The 17,857-nt window shown below is 38.7% G+C and overlaps 1 protein-coding gene across 5 annotated transcripts in view; it reads right to left on the reverse strand.

Moving 5' to 3' along the window:
• Positions 1–17,857, reverse strand: part of WWC2 (WW and C2 domain containing 2) — a 101,612-nt gene that overhangs the window by 68,602 nt on the left and 15,153 nt on the right. Inside the window, exon 1 of one of the 5 annotated variants that reach the window (XM_061474510.1) lies at positions 8,530–8,549. The exons of the other annotated variants lie outside the window; for them this stretch is intronic. Coding sequence (XP_061330494.1) covers positions 8,530–8,534 — 5 coding nt within the window. The 5' untranslated portion in view covers positions 8,535–8,549. Of the gene's footprint in view, positions 1–8,529; positions 8,550–17,857 lie in introns of those variants that run through there. 5 annotated transcript variants of the gene reach the window in all.

The raw sequence follows: 17,857 nt of genomic DNA on the forward strand, positions 1-17,857 counted from the left end.
AAAAACAGCAGAAGCCTTTTAAAGCCAGGATAAAGCACGCAATTGCAACTTGAGCCAGGCTGTCCACAGCACACCCAGACTGAACACAAGGTACCCAGATCAGTGTTCCCAGGACACTATAGCTCAAAGAAAGCATCAATCACGTAAAAGCAACAGCCCTTTGGCGAGTTTGGTTAGTCATGTGAACCTGTGCCACCAAGGGTGCATCTTGCTGTGAAATAAGTCCTGCCTCAAATCAAATTACAAATGCTGATTTTCGTGAAATGTCTTAAACTGAATAAAAGTTCAATGTCATCCTTAGCCGTAACATTTTAATATTAACTCAAAATGCAAGTCTTGTAATTCAAGCAGAAAAAATATTTGAAATACCATATAGCAGAGTCAGGATCATAACAAACTTGTATAAACATGGACAGATGGCCTCTAATAAACTCATTTAGAATTCTACATAAGCATTTGATACTTTCAAAGATACACACCACAGTTAGCAACAATCACAAGATGTGATTTTCAAATCAGCCCTACAGGAAGGATATAAACTCAGTACTACTCTGGCTTTTCATCTGCACTCCACACCAATTTTATTTTTAATCAAATACTGACTTCTTACTGTTACAGCACATTCTGTAGGTTAGACAGGAGGCCACTCTGGCCATGTGGATATTCTGCCCAGGTGTTATCGCCTGTCAGAAATCAGACACCGTGAGAATGAATAGCAGCCGCTCTCTCATCCCAGACACTCCATAAATTAAATTGACACTAAAAAACTGTGGAAAAGTAATTCAGTGACCCACTCTGGACCTTAAACAAAAGGAAGGAGATAGAGGCCCTGAAATACAGGCAGTACTTGATAAATTATTCTATGAATTCTGCTATGTTAGATCATGCTTGAACACTGCAGACTTAAGATATGAACTATGTCAGGGGATCTGCTCCCAGGTAGATTTATAAAACATGATAAGGTTTTTACATAAAAAGATCACCACTACTTAAGAGTGGTACATCCCTATGACTCTATTTTTTGTTCCAGATTCTTTAAATAGCACAGGATTTTTGAGCCCAACACAGACTTTTACAACTGAGAAGCAATCAGCATAAGGTAATATCCAATTGCTTATGGCCCTCAGATCTGTCTCAACATAAACAGTATTTACTTTCAAAATAGGTATGGCAAAAGGGTAAGATTAAGATAACATGAACTAAAACACAAGAGAAAATTTGCAAGACAAAAGTTGAAAACAGTTACATTGGAAAGAAAATAGTATCTGGGAGCAAGGACTGAAGGAACTTTGTGTGAAGATCATTATCTGTGACATAATAACCTATGATAGACAGACTGCCATTACATTCATTAACCATGGCCCAAGAAAAATTATGTTTATCGCACCATAACAGGATTAAGCACTGTCTCAGGGCACTGATATTCTGAGAAGGTTTGTAATACTTCTTCAGTTTGTAGTTATCAATTTACATGTTCTTAAAAGAATACTGATACTCTAAAAAGGATGACTTTAAGTCCACACTTAGTATACTATGAAGTTCAATTAGTTAACAAGAGATGATGGTAAGGGGGGTTAATGTTTTTTATTAAGGTCAATTATTCTCAAATATTCTCAAGCTCTTTTTTTACCTTATAGAACTCTTTCTAACTCAAGACTAATTTATTAACCTTGAGCTCACATATAACATTCTTATCTCCTCAACCCTATATGGCTGCAACACTCCAATTTCAGTATACAGATTGAAGTGTACGTGTACTCTCTGGACCAAGAGAACAAGAACCAGGTGTGTGCAACAAGAACTGGCTACCCGCAAGAAAACCAGGAAGCATTCTGTAATTCCATCATGTAAACGGTACATAATTACGTTATTGCCAATCCCTTCACAGATGCCCTGGGAAACACAGGAGACAAACACAGCTTACAAATTGACAAGCTGCATTACCACCTCAAATCCACATTTTTCTTTAAAAATTTTCAAAATATAAAGCTAGCTAAGATCTTAAAACACAGATTCTACAACAATATGTTACCATTAACAGTTGCTGTTGCATCTGCAGCCATGCCTGCAAGTCTGTTTATGCATCTGAAGAGGCTGATGATACTGTAAAATGGACTGTAACTACAGACTGATGGATTGTCAGTGCAATATTGTTCCATTTAGACAAATTACTTGCTTTTGTACTTCCTAGACCAGAAAAATACATAGAAGAAAGATTTCTTCCTAAGGTCAAGGTCCACAAAAAATGAGATATTTACTACATATACTAGTGAATGGCGTATCTTTCTGTCAAGACACAGCCCAAGATATTTCATAGTTCTGTGATCTGAGATTATCAGTGTGCATGTTCTTAAAAATGTGTATGTGAATATATATATATACACAGACACATACACACAGACACAATTTTAACATGTTGTTTTATGCAAGAGTAAATCTGCATTCTGCTGCATTCTGTGATTCCTTCCCTCACTCCTTCCACCCCCCCCCCCCGAAATCTGTTCAGGATTAAATCAATTGTAACACTGAACCAGAGGTTATTCATAACATGATTAGAAGCCTACCTTATCAATAGGAAACTCTGGACTTTGGTCTCTGTTCTCTTCTAAACTCAGCTGATGCCAGTATCACTGACCTCCTTAGCATACTTCCTAGACCTGATTTTACCCACATTCTGAATGACTATGTGGGTACAGCTTGATATGTTTTGCTTTAGCTATAACTATTTGCATCAATTTTGTAAGTGATTTATTGTGATTTATAATATATGTGGTGGAGGGTATGAGGAAGAGAAAAAAATTACAGTAGTCATATCTCAAAAAATGGGGCAGAGGGGAAACAGAGAGAATGGGGAAGAGACACAAACAAAAAAAAAACTCCACAAAAAAACTGAGACTTCTTTCCTCAATTAGAAAGGAAGAAAATGAAGGCTGATGAAAGGTACATAAATACCCAAGAATTCTGACCAGATTTGTCTTGCAAAAGATTTCTCTTTCAAAACTATTTCCTCCTTTGCTATGTGGTGCTTGACCTACAGTCAAGATGTGGAGTTTTGAATTCAATTATAACTAGGGTCAATGCTCAACTTCTATAGCAACTTCAACATGCATTTGAAAACTTTCTCCAAATCCCAATTATCCCCTACACAAAATGACCTCATATTCTTTGCCATGCAGCAAGATCTTGTGACATTTATATGAAGTGGTGTATGATTAAATTATACACCCATTCATTCTCATATAAAGCAATGTACATTACACATTATTTATTTTCTCTTACAATGCAGTACTTGCTAGTACTTTCTCTAGAAAAAACCTGTTCTTAAAAAAATATACCTCTTCCCCCCACTTTAAGAACTGAGAAGACAAAACGAACGTTACTATTTAGCTGCAGAGAAATGAGCATCTATTAAAATACAACAGAAGAAACCAGACGATGGAGGGGCTGCATGCACCCTTTCCTGGAATCTGGCTCATTTAACTACATACTTATATTTAACTACATTACAGAAGGGCTTACAGGTGACTTGCCAGTAATACAACAGTAGCACATAAAGCTTCCTCTGAGCACTTCCCCCCAGACACTTTCACTTAGCACAATGACACAGAATAGCCACATACGGTCAGCATCAGCTAATTTCTTATTTTGCAAAAGGATGACTGAAAGTAGTTAATTCTTATTTTGATCCAGTAGCCCAAGACAAGTAAATGTAAAAATGTAAATCAACTGATCAGAGAAAGGGATGTATAAATACAGGAAAAATGCTCTAAATACTTCTCTAGACTTCTGAATTTATTACTCAAGGTGGACCTTGAAATCAAATTGATTCTTACCCAACTTTCTAAAACTATAGGCATTGTGACTGTAGAGGATCTATAAATACGTCTCCTAATCCTATCCCAAATAGCCTCCCAAACATGGATTTTAATCGCTTCAGGCATGCAAGATCAATTTCTTCTATAAAACTCTGGGGTGCAATTAATCTCATCAACTTCAGAAGTTAGCTATCTAACCTGAATTACCCCTTCAGTTTCCCTAGGGAGGCTGATTCAGCACATCTGAATATTTAGATTTCCCTCTTTTATTAGTGACTACAGAAGGAGACTGAAAGCAAGGTTCCTTAGCCTATACAAGGTAAATAAATTTATTGGGATGAATACTATACCAGGCAGCAGAGTGCATACAGAATGGAAAAAACAAACTCTAGTTCCACGTGTCAGTTCAGAGTTAGAGAGAAGCGCTCATCCTCCCTACAGCTGAGGTCAGCAGCCACTAACAGCATGAAAGTTACATTACATTGGGAAGACAATTTTCTCTTCTACAAATGACAGTTGCTTAAGCTGGAACAGAATGCATTTGCTTTCTATTAATAACACTGCTGTCACTTTCCCAAGTTTAAAAAGTGGTAACTGGGCCATTTATCTGTAGAAAGGGGCAGATTTGCATGCCCTTAAAACACCCTTTTGCCATATTCTTTGTTCATTCAGTTCTATAAACTAGCAAATCCCATGCGCAACTTCTCTCTCTCTCTGTCTTGAAAAAGCTCATTCATGAGACTGTTGACAGGATTTCAGCTTCTAAACACCGTGTTCTTAACACAGCAGTGCCTCCTGTTCAGATACGAGGCCAAGACATTATGTACAACCTTTGTATTGCTTAGGTACATTCTCTTTTAACAAGGGTATTATTAAGATATACTGGCACTTTATTACAGGTATTATTTTGAAAGAGTAAGTAACTGGACATCAGTAACACATCAGAACACATCAAAGAAAGAGTAACATGGAGGCAGCCCCTGTTTTAGAGTAGTGTGTAAAATAAACAAGTATGGTGCAGTTATGCATTTTTTACCTTGCTCACAAGATGTGTGCAACCAAATGTTAAAAAATGCCTATATTTAAAAGACAAGCAAAAATGCACATTACCTTTTTTACACCAACACAGAATGACTAAAAGTAGTTCAAACTAAATGTCACCCCGTTATTTTAATTACGAAAAATTATCAGTAACATTGAATTCTGCTGCTTTATGCCTACAGCCACTACCATGTGCATCATTAATCTGCTTGTTTTATATTACACATGCATGCACATAACAGTATAGGTTTACACTCAGATGTTCTTAGCAACGCTCTTAACATTTACATGCAGCAGTCAGCACTACACTGACGGCATCATGCCATCACCTTTTTGCACCACAACTGGATACTCAAAAACTAACTGCAGAGAATAAAGGCGCAGGGGAGTTATACACTTTTAGGAGGCAAGGATTTATTAACTCCATCAGTATTTCCTGGATACCTTTAATGAATTTTCACTTGTTTTCTGGATTTCAGGTAATTTTGCCCCTGGGAATCCAAAGATGGGTAAACCAGTCAAATTAATATAAGAACAGAAACTTGAAATATGTGGGCACTGATTCTGATATTCTAAAAAAAACACAAACAAACAAATAAACCCCCACACATACTCCAAAACAACAACAAAAAAAACCCCAAACTATATAGGTACAGTATCACTCTTAACAGCCTGCAGTTTGTGTCCTATCAGTATATTAGGAGCTTGAATACTTCTGACAGACAGCAGACCCTAAAGAAATAACTTCTTGGGTTTTACAGGGGACTTCTGGTAAACAAAAATGTCCACACATGCAGATAGAGGATTATACTAAAAGACATACATAAGAAAGTTTGCTACCTTACAGCAACACCGAATGGCTGGACACTATTTGGATGTGTACTAATGGGCGTAATCGGCTGTCACAGCTACTTTACAAGCACAAAAACTTGAATGGCTTGTATCTCATTTACAAATGGGCTGTGGGCTCATGCAGATACCACTAGCTACATTCAGTGCCCTTTCAGGTAACCTCTAAGACCTTGCAAAATACAATTTCCATTAAAAGACTCCTGTCTAGCTAGCCAGCAGCCCAGGTGAACACAATACTGTGTTCAGGAAGCACATGAAGATCAAGCAGAAACCAAGGTTGTATTTACCTTTTTCTGACCTCGTAGGGCTTGAGGATTTTAAAACTTTTTTAAAGTACTGAGCAAGTGCTTTCTCTGTAATTTAGGCAAAGTTTTCAAGGCTGCTTTGAAATGCTTTGCTGAAAAGGGCAATGTGCTGAACAGTCTTCAAGTTCCCAATTAGCCCTCCAGAAAGACAGCTGCATTAAAACTATCACGTGAAATGGCAATTTTGGCCAATTATCAGTTCTGATTTGTACTACCAAAAGGCCTTCCTGGAGACAAACTCACAGTTTCATAGACTTTACTATGGGACACAACTGTTCACCACATTCATTAAGTATTGCTTAGAAATAACAAGCTGATACCTCACCAGTGACTGGGTTTGGAGACAAGCACTAACTACAGCAGCAAACTGTACTCCATACCTCAAATATTTTCCAGGAACTACTCTTCTTGATTTAGTTAAACATTTAACTGCCAGGGCAAGGATGAAAACAAACCAAATAACCTTTCTGCAACCACACTATAACAAAAAATCCTAGATTCAATATATTTATACGTCACTTACTAAACCTGTAATACAAAAAAACCCAAACATAAATCTGACTGAAATTCTTAGCTTCCAATATCTATTATGAATATAATGATTTTAAGCCAATTCATCCATGTATTTACTAGAAAAGATGCACTATACATATCAACATGTTCTTTATAACAAAAAAATACTGCCTGCAAAGAATTAATAAAAATTACTGTCATTATTATTTCTTTATTTCAAAAGACTTATCTTCAATGCTTAAAAACCCTACACATCCCCAATCTCCCTCAGCTTTAGTGCAATACAGAAAAGTAAAGGATGGAAACCAGAAATCTTCAGGTCCTCCAAAGATTTTGTCTATTTCCTCCACAGAAAAAAACACAAAATGAGGAACCGATGCCCTTCTCACACATGCATACACACACAAGGAAGGAAGCACGGAGAGAACACAGAGTATTTCAGTACAGGAGGCAGAAGATAGGGGGAAGTGAGTGCAAAGTGAATACATTGCCTTCCAGCTTACCATAAGATGCTATGTGCATGTTAATGACTGCCATAAAAATACATTATAACAGCAATGAAGCAGAGCATAACTGCCTCTTCCCAGTCACAAAAGGGTTAGCATTAGCTCAATGTCAGTTCACTCTGTCCCTTCACAGGTGCTTCTGAAAAGGCACATAAACTGAATAGCTGCGACCCAGAAGGGGAAGAATGCTTTTGGGAAGGAAGGGACCCACACCCACTGGTTGCAGGACCAGGTCAAACTGCCTGCTGGCATTTTTTTTTGTTTCCTTTTCCTTTTGATTATGATTAACTGTTTTGGCTTTCCACTTAACAATTACCATCAGTGAAGAAAAAGCCCCACACTGAACACAGCTATACATTTTGCTACATAATTTTATCATTGAAGGTACTGAAGGAAACCAAATACGTAAGTGAAAAGGAGAACCGGTATTTTCCAGCTCAGCATACCAGCTATTTGTTTTTGAGGGCACCCCTCCCCCCAACAAAAGCATTACTTGTAATTTGTTTATCCCTTTAACATTGCCAAGTTCAATGCAAAGATGACATTTTGAAAGGTTAGGAGGGGAGGGTGGGACAGAGGAGTGGAAATGGGTAATGCCATGAATGTTTTCTCCTGCGTTTTCTTTGACGCAGCAGTTGGTCCTACACTGGCCTGTAAGCACTATAATATTAGACACCTGGAATGTAAGGAATGTCTGATAACCATACCCTAGCACAGGGATAATTCCACAGCTATAAACCAATGATATGACCTTTGAGCCTTCCCCCGGGAAGCTCAAATGCAGTGACATTAAGAAAAGGCTATTATGTGCAGTGTTGCCATAGGTTATTTGTATATATATGACTGTACAGTGTTGATAGAAGGAAACCATGTTGTCATCAATTGAGAACACTGTTAAGAAACTCTGCTGTTAGTTTTAACACAAGTCCGTAAACACCATATTTTTCCAGTAATTTCAAGCGTTCCCAATCCTACAATCTCTACCTGCAAACTTCAACCAACCAACCCAGTCAAGCACTGGTTTATGAAATTCAAAAGAGTCACAAACTGCAGTAAGTTCCATATGCAAATATGCAAACAGGAGCAACATCTGTCTCCAAAGCTTACCTTTAATTGAAGCATGATACAATAAACAGTGGGAGGGAAATATCCATAGACTGGGATACTTTATTAGAATAAATCAAAACTGATACACTTATAATAAAGGATTAAAACATTTATTCTGTTATTTTGGATGATTTGTCCAAATAGCTGTCAGGCACAAAGTATCAAAAGCAAACTTCGTGGCAGTTAACTACTGAAGGGTTAAGTATAGGACATTTCTGTAGACTGAAAACTAAATCTGGGAAAGTGAAATGCATTTCAAAGAAAGAACACAGTCAAAACGATCATGATAGTTAATGTCAGCATTAAAGATCTGACCTATCCCTAACCTTTCCCCATTTCTCCTTTCTGTAATTTCATACACACGCTAGAGCAAATCACCCCACTACTCACCTCATCAGCTACAGAAAATGATTTGGAATTTTTTTTCTGTGAATTCCCCTTCACTCCTCCTGCAAACACATGCTTGCCTTGCAAAGGACCTTTGAATTTACAGAGTGGATATTTAAAGACTCTCCTCCCTAACTGCTCCCACTGAAGTCAGCAGGAGTGTTACCAATTTCCTGCTACCAACTTAAGTAGCAGGAAACTTAAATCTGTGACAAGCACTTTTGAGAAGTACCATCCATCTGAACATTTCAAATAACCTCACAAACATTCAACTTCAGTGCTGTGAAGCACTCCAGCCAAGTACACCAATCATTCCAGAAGCAGGGAAGAGTGAACTTGAGTTAACTGTCCAAGGTCATCGCAATTCAGTTACAGACCTACAAACTGCACCCAAGGGGAGACAGCACCCCACTCTTACCATTATCAATACTGAGTTCTTCATGTCCTCATTTCTAGTTTCTCATCTAATCACTTGTTTGGTAACAATTTTTAACGCATACTTCATTAAATCATTATGTGTTTTGCAGTACACCGCAGCTCCTGTTGCAAAAAGACTGAGTCAGATCAGAGCTCAAATCCTATTCACAATATTTATTTAATTCAAGTTTTAGATTACATTTCTTCCCAGTGGCAGTAAGGTTTTGAGGAATAGGAAACACACAACAATTATCCAACAGGAAACATTTAAGTGTTCTGCTGTGACTTCCTTCCCACACACCCACTCCCAGAAAAGACCTGAAAACAAAAACACAAAACACCCCAATGCAGCAAATTCACAGCTTATCACACATCACTCTTTACAGAGCATGTTTGACACAAACAGTTGTTCAGAGCAGGGGAAGTACTTCCAAGGCAGCAATTTGAAAAGACTACTGAGGAATTCTGTGAGGTACTGCAAAAGCTAATGATGTACTTACCAGACTACAGTAGAGCTGTCTACCTTTCCCACATGTGGAAAAGCACTCTTTTCAGGTTTATTAGCAGTCTGCTAATAAACTGATCCAAAAATATTATTCTAATCCAGGTTAAAGAATTACTTCAGAGAATGTAGTACATATTAAAACCCAGTCCCTAGCCATGATCGCTAATAATGCAGAGTAAATCATCATTATTTCTTCAAATAAGTGTACAAACATCAAAACAGTATTCACAATAGTGCCATAAGTAACTTTAATGTTTTACCAGTCCTGTCTTTCAAAGTGAAAGCATATGTGAGAAGGCAAAAGAAGATGAGAATACCAGGACAAGGTTATTTTGCACATTTGCAAATTCAACTGCTTAAGCTAACACTTGGAAACTCAAAATTAAAAAAGGAAAGAGGTTATTCACAAAAATCTCTGAAAAGGTTTTCTACCACTGAATTGCTTTTAATTGGAGCAAGAGATGTTAAGTATTTTTGCCAACACCACTGAAGAAGTCATTCAAAACTCACTGTGGATGGCTCTTTGAATAAGCTCACCATTCAGCAGAAGCTGAAATTACAGACAGCTTATTTCCAAGTTACAAGCAAAGAAGTATAAAACAAACCAGGAAACATCACCATACGATTTCTATAAAGCCACTGTGTGATTACATTTTAATACTGTGTTCAGCTCTGATAGCCTTGTACTTCCGCACCACAACATCTCACAAGTAAAACCATAGAGTATGATACAGAGAAAAACAGGCAACGTATAGTATGTAATGTAACTGAACAGACTAAGATTATCTATGTTGGGAGTTGCTTACAGAATGGAAATACTAGATACAAGGAAAGGAACAGGCAGCACATACTCTATTTCTCACACTACAAGGAGGCATATGCAGAAGAGTACGCTCAAAAAGTTCTGTACCACACACAACAGCATGTGGACCTCACTGTCACACCATTTTGTCGAGTCAAAACTGTAACTGCTTTCAAAAACAGAACACACAAAAGACAAAACCTACAAAGAACAGATCCACAGTAACAGTAAACATAATATTCCAGATGCAATCATTTTCCTATTGGAGTTTCTATTCTAAATGCACTTTTCTTCTACCACATGCAGAAAGACAAAATAAATCTGCCAGTCCTTCCTTTTGCAAGGCTATTATGACTTGAAATCAGAACTCTGAAGACAGAAACCATGTCAGACACAGTACCTTGCCTTAAAGACTCTAGCTACTTAGAAGCTGATGACTTTACATTAATAAATAAAAAGACACCAAAATGAAAAAACAAACAAAAAGAAAGAAGAGAGGTGATAATTTTCAAGATAGCTACTGAAACAGCAGCATAGCTAAGCACTATGCCATCATCTTTATTCTTTGGCAACAGAAAGGAACACACAATAGACAAATCCTAAGAGTTCATTTACAATGATGAAAATGCAGAGAATGCTTCCCAGTGGGAGGAAAAAAGGAAAAGGAAAAAAGACTTTGGCCTTGTGCACACACTTCAAATGAGGCTCTTGTTAGAAAGCATTCTTAAAACTGCCTCATTACAGAGAACATCATGGAGCTACTGCAACTCACAAGCAAAGATATCTTTGACATCCCTTTAATATATTCTTATTTGATAAGCATTTAGTTATTTTAATGTTTTATAATGAGTCACTAGAGTTTTTCTTACCTTTTTTTTTTCTTCTGTTGAGTTAAGAGTCACAAAGGATGTTTGGGTTTGTTTGTTTTTTTTCTTAAATATTAAAGTTGACATTTCTTAGATTTACATTAATCCTAATTATTGCAAATAATATATGGTCAGCACTGAATTTTAGTAAAAATGGAAAACTAACCTAGTCAGGAGAATAATAAGTTACTTCAGCAGTACAGCTCCCACAAAGCTCACAGCAACAGGTTCCATCTTGAGTTGAAAGAAAGTAACATGGTACCAATTCTTTTCATCTGTCCTAGTCTTGTAACAACAGCCTGCAGTCCAGGCTTGCCTTCATTTGGGCTGGTGGTCATCGGATTATATTCTACATGGAAGTCAGCAAGAAGTGGACAATTGAAGGGACTTGTTCTGTTTAACATCTGTATTGATGATTTGGAGAAGGCATCAGAGTACACACTTACCTCACTTGCAGATGACAGCAAACTGAGGGGGAACAACCAACACTGTCAAGAACATGACCATCATTCAGAAGGGCTCAGGCCAAGAGGAACCTTCAGAGATTCAGCAACAACAGATGCAAATGTCCCTTACAGGGATACAGGCTGGGCCTGATCAGCCTCCTATATCAACAGGAGTATGGCAGTTACCCCCACTACTTTGCACGTACTAGACTGCATCTCAAATACTGCATCAGTTCTGGCCTTTTCTTGCTCTAAGAAAAACATACTGGAGCAAGTCCAGGGGTAGACCACCAGGATGGTTGGGAGCTGGAGCACTTGCCCTGTGAGGAGAGGCTGAGGGACTGGGGTTTGTTCAGCCTGGAGAAGAGGCAGCTTCACAGGGATGCAACGTCAGCCTGCCCTTACCTACACAAGAAAGTCTTCAAGATGACTGCATCAGGCTCTCTGCAGGGGTGGGTAGGGTGGGAGGATGAGAGAACGCAGGCATTAAGTTAAAACAAGTTCAGACTGAATATAAGGAAAAAGCATTTTCACCATGAGGATAGGCGCACGTGGGACAAGCTAACCTGCAAAGTTGTACCTGAGTAACTGATCTCAGAGCTGATCATACTTTTTTCACATAATTTTAAATCTTTGTGATCACCACCCTTACAAGCCACATGCGTACATACACATACATGTGTACTCACTCCTGCCTTCCCTTCCTTTCTTGGAGCTTAGAACTCCATTATCATATGTCTTGACTATGGAAAAATAATCTTCTTTACTTGCCTGTATCACACCAAATACTGAGGTCCCGTAATAATTTAAGTGGACCTGCTCTTCCTTCATGCTAAATTTTCATGCCCCTTCTCATTTACTTATGCTGGCAATCATATGACTTCAAGTCAGTCCAAAGAAATAAACTAGTAGGAGATACTGAAATCTTTAATTTTTTTTTTTTTCACCACTTTAGCTGCCTAACCAGTTCACTACTGGTACAAAAGCCAATGCAAGAGAAAGCATGGAACCACTTGCAGTCCCAATTCAGGTATAAACTAGTCATGAAACAACCGAGTTCCTAACCGACACTGAAACCCTGGTTCTTGATGGAAATTGTAGGCAGTACTGTAATATACATAATTACTACTACTACTCCTTACGATTAAGCTGTAAGACTAAGCATGTACAATTGGAGAGTGCTTAACTATCTTGTGCAAGTTTTATGTGGTGAAAGATAGGAGGCTTGTTTTGGTAGTGTCCTGGGTTCAGCAGTAGCAGTCACGTTTCTCCTTCATGGTAGTTGGTGCAGCGCTGTGTTTTGACTTCCAGTCTGGGAACAGCGTTGGTGATACTGATGTTTTCGGTTGTTGCTAAGTGATGTTTACCCTGACCAAGGACTTTGTGAGGCTCATGCTCTGCCAGGGAGGAGGGGAAGCCGGGAGGAAGCAGAGACGGGGCGCCTGACCCAGGCTAGCCAAGGAGGTATTCCATACCACAGCACATCATGCCCGGGGTGGGGGGGTAACTGGGAGTTACCCGGAAGGACACAGGCTTCCGGGTGGGACTCGTTTCTTGGCCGGTGGTATCGTATTCTCTTCCCTTGTTATTTTCTCTTATCATTGTTGTCGGTGGTGGTAGCGGTGGTGATTTGTGTTGTACATTGGTTGCTGGACTGTTCTTGTCTCAACCCATAGGAGTTGCACTCTTTCGATCCTCCTCCCCGTTCCTCAGGGAGCAGAGAAGGGGAGAGCCCTGGGTGGGGGGGCCTCGATTGCTGTCAGCCTGGCAGCACTCACTGGGAGTGAGTGAACAAGTTGCCTGACTGGGTTTAAACCACAACAGGTAGGTTGAGGGTTTTTTTGACTAACAATGAACCTCAACTAGTTACAAAGCCCTATTTCTGAGAAAAGGGAAGAAATTACAGAGAACTTTAATTCCTGTTGTATTATGAAATGGAAACGCTTGGGCACTTAGGAAAATTGCCATTTATTTTAATACCTTGATCTACTGGCTACTTGAGTTTCAAAGTAGAACTGTGTAAATCAGTGAAGTGCCCAATCCTGCAAAGGATACACAACTTCACAGAATAAGCCAAGGGAACTTCCACGTGCGGTCTCCTTCCACACCGAAGTCAAAGGCAGCCTTGCCATTGTTTTCAACAAAGTTAGAAGCAAACTTTGCATATGATTAATATTTTAGTTACCTAACTTTTTTCATGGCTGCCAAAATAAAACCTAAAACATTGTGTCCATTTGTGAGAGGCTTTGCTATTGCCATTTTGACTTTTTTTGCCAAAACCAGCTCCTTAACGAGTCTCTAGTAAGGAAAGAGTTTAAAGACAATTGCTAATGACAGTGAAAATTACAGTACTGTCTCAAATACTGAGCAGAGGCACTTCCATAGAAAAATAACACCTAAGCATAAACAATTGATTAAACAGTAACCTCCCATGCTGTATATCTCTTTAGTACTGGAAGAGGCAAGTTGCCCTATAAGCAATGTTTCAGTAAATTCAGCTGACTTGAAAGCTGCAATTTCACAGACTTCTGGAATTTCTTAGATGCGGTATTTTTAAATGATTACTTCATAAAAATCACTTTAAATATTTTCTTACATGTAAAGTTTTTATACAGCTTATGTAATGAAAAACCTGAACATTAGCTCACACAGTGGAAATAGGCAGTCATTCCTTGCCAAGATAAGCATTACATCTCCATTTGCCATTTATTATTCTTTTAAACTGAATAGAAAAGATTGCTCTTAAGAGATAGTCCAGATACAAATTTCTACTATCCAATTACTTATGTAATCTTTTTTAACTTCTCAATGGAAGTCTCTTACTATTCCTCATAAATCAATCTACATCAGTTGCTTTCGTGAAAAATCTTTAACATAAATATTAATACTCCGAGATACTATTTCTCCTCCAATTCTACATGACATCTTTAGGTTCCTTTGGGAAATTACTTCATGTATCATTCAAGCTTTTAAAACAAAACCTATCTACTTAGAATCTAGGCTTCTGACTCTCATCCTATAAACATCGGTCATCTAAAACAATTTCCAGAAGTATTGGAAAGCTTAAAAGTAGGCCCACTGTAATTAAATAGGCGTTAAATTTCTAATATGTTGAAAATGCGACTGGACTGCATGCACTTCAGGGCTCTACAGTATATAAAGTAAAGCAATGGATACAAATGCAAGGACAACTAACATTCAGTCAGAAAGTACAGGAGCATGGAGTTTGACCTAATGAGGACAGACTTCCCAGCTCATGACAGTCCATGCAATTCTTTTTTGGTTGATTTGCAGGCACTTCACATGGCTAAAATTCTGGCTTAGAAACTAAACTACGTGAAAAGGTTAGGGAAGAAAGAGAGGATCATGATTATTCACAGTCCAGCAAAAATCTGTTTTATGCATTTTAGACTCTGGGGATTCCATAGTAAATTTAAGAGAAGAAGCTGGAATTTCCTGATCTGGCAAATATGACCTAGGGTGGGGGAAGGATAATTCTCCAAAGAGCTTTCAAATATAGGCTTGGAATTTTGCCAGACAGAACAATGATTGATTTAAATCGGCCATAAAAAGAGAGATCTGCTCTTCTGTCAAGTCTTTGAAATGGTAGAAGTTAACAGAAATCATCAGCACTGTGTGCTTGTTTAATGAAAAATCCATTCTTTTACATTTAGTTCTAAACGTTTGTAACACACTTGTGGGCTGATCATTTCATGCACTCAGATGTTAGTATACCAAGCATCTTCTCCTGTGCCATGCTATGAAGTACTGAATTTTTACAAGCAAAAACATTAAGGAAGACAGGTAGGGTTTTGCAATAAAATAAAGCACTTTCTTTTCTTCCTAAAGGTGATCTGCATAGCTCTTCACCGACTTTTCTAATATATGGTAATTTTATCCTCTCCCAACCCAACTCCTGTGTTTCATTGGTTTCTACACTGAACAAATAATGGAAAAACTGCTCTTTATTGGAAGCCAACGAGAAAGGGTCCAAATTCTGTCTTTATTGCTGATGTTGGAGTGGGACTCTTCATCAGGGATGGTAGTGGGTGATGGGTTTAAACTTAAACAGGGGAAGTTCAGGTTAGATCTAAGGAAGTTCTTTACTATGAGGGTGGTGAGGCACTGGAACAGGTTGCCCAAAGTAGTGATGAATGCTCCATCACTGGCAGTGTTCAAGGCCAGGTTGGACAGAGCCCTGGGGTACATGGTCTAGGGTAAGGCATCCCTGCCCATGGCAGGGGGGTTGGAACTAGATGATCTTAAGGTCCTTTCCAATCCTAACTATTCTATGATTTCACTGCTTCATGCCAAAGATATACAAAATACTTAATTTTGCCCATCACCTTTTCTCTCTTTCACTTACTGCTTTCTTTGTGTTAAAGTGATTGTATTTCTATCACCTGTATTTACAATAAACAGGTAACAAGGTCCCTGGGAACTTTAAAGAACTAGTGACATCCACCAAATGGTACCGGAGCAGTCCATGAGTACCAGTGGAGCAACAGTACTTAAGATTTCTTAACATTACAGTATTTCAACCATCACTGCAGCCTTTCAATACTTCAAGTATTACTTTAATACTTTCAATATTCCAGCTCCTTAAAGATCTGAAGAGGGACATTTTACAAGGGCATGAAGTGACAGGACAAGAGACAGTGGCTTTAAGCCGAAAGAGGGTATATTTAAATTAGATATTAGGAAAAGTTCTTCAGTGTTGAGAGTGGTGAGACACTTGAAGAGGTTTCCTAGAGAAGCTGTGAATGCCCCCATCCCTGGCAGCATTCATGGCCGGGCTGGATGGGGCTTTGAACAAACTGGTTTAGTGGAAAGTTGTCGAGGGCAGAGATGTTGGAACTGGATGAACTTTAAGGTCCCTTTCAACCCAAACAATTTTAAGATTTTGTGATTAGCATTTCTGCTTCAACACATACTTTTGTCTAAAAGTCATTTCTGCCTTCAAAAATCTAATCATAACAGCAGATATCTTTTCTTTAGAATCCCAATAAGGAAAACAAACAAACAAAAAAAAACAACCCACAAATGCTGCCACATTTAGTTTTTGATAATGACATTTGGCTTCATTTGACCAGAGCCAGCAGGAGAAATGCATCATCTTGCAAAAGAGACTAATAGAGTTTGGAAAGTAACTACCACTGTTATCCTCTTGTGTTTCCATGCCTGGATTGTTCTTCCTGTTGTCCCTCTAAAGCCAGCTGCTGAGAAATATGCAAGGAAGCAGCAGTGCTTGGTGACCCTCACTGGCAGCCAAAGAATTAGTCTGCTTGATGGAGCATGGCAATCCACTGTGCCAGCTGAAAAAAAAAGCAGGCTGGAGTATTTTTTTGATCCTTTCACTGGACTTCAGGAAGACAAAATCTCTTCCTTTCACAAACCTGACGAGGAAGCTTAATTGATGTCCAAAGGGCCTTTACTGTACTGACACTCACTATGCTTAGACTATAACCAAAGTCCTTTATGGGTGGCCTGAATACTTGTGAATGGGCTGTAACCAAGAATGTGCTGCAGTATGGATAACTGTTTCAGACAGTAGGGACACAAGCAAAATGACCTATGTGGAGCGATGCTCTTGTGATACTTACTTTAGGCAAAAAGACTTTGTCAGAAGAGCAAAGCGTGACAGAATATAGCTTTTCATTCACTAGTGCAGAATAAGATAGGGGTCAGAGGAACCACTCAGCTGAGATACTGAAACATCCCAACCCTAACCTTCATATGCGTTTCCTTCTGTCTCAGCTTCCTCCAGCTGCTATATGCCTCAGAAAAAACAAACAAAAAAAAAACCAACAAAACCAAAAAACCCCAAAAAACAACCCAAACTGAAGGGAGAAAGCAATTTCCAAAGGCAGAGATAGCCCAAAACACCACTTAGGACCTTCTGAACTCAGATTTTTTGGGATCTGCAAAAGAAGGCCTGGATAAGCATGTCTGGGGACTAAAGGCAGAACTAACACAAACTATACAGAGCAAATCATGCTCTTCCTGCCAGTTGCCTACAATCCTAGTTGTGTTGTTTAGCTACCAACAAGCTAAAAACATACTGTGGACTTTAGGGCAGTGAAAAATGTTGCATTCTCCTGCTGTCATCACCCTTACTGACCTGTTACTTATCCCATGGTATTCATACAGATGGAGTGATACATTTGAACAGGCTAAGACCCACTCTTTCCATCTTCTGCTTATTCACTCAGGCTGTTTTTTGAATGAAAAGAGAAAAGATCGAATGCTAGGAACAGAGGGCACACAGGACATGCCAACTGAAGGAGGGAACTTC

This window comes from Pezoporus flaviventris, unplaced genomic scaffold (assembly GCF_033815535.1).
Source record: "Pezoporus flaviventris isolate CSIRO_AGI_PZ_B2104156 unplaced genomic scaffold, CSIRO_AGI_Pfla_v1 ptg000002l, whole genome shotgun sequence".
NCBI lineage: Eukaryota > Metazoa > Chordata > Aves > Psittaciformes > Psittacidae > Pezoporus > Pezoporus flaviventris.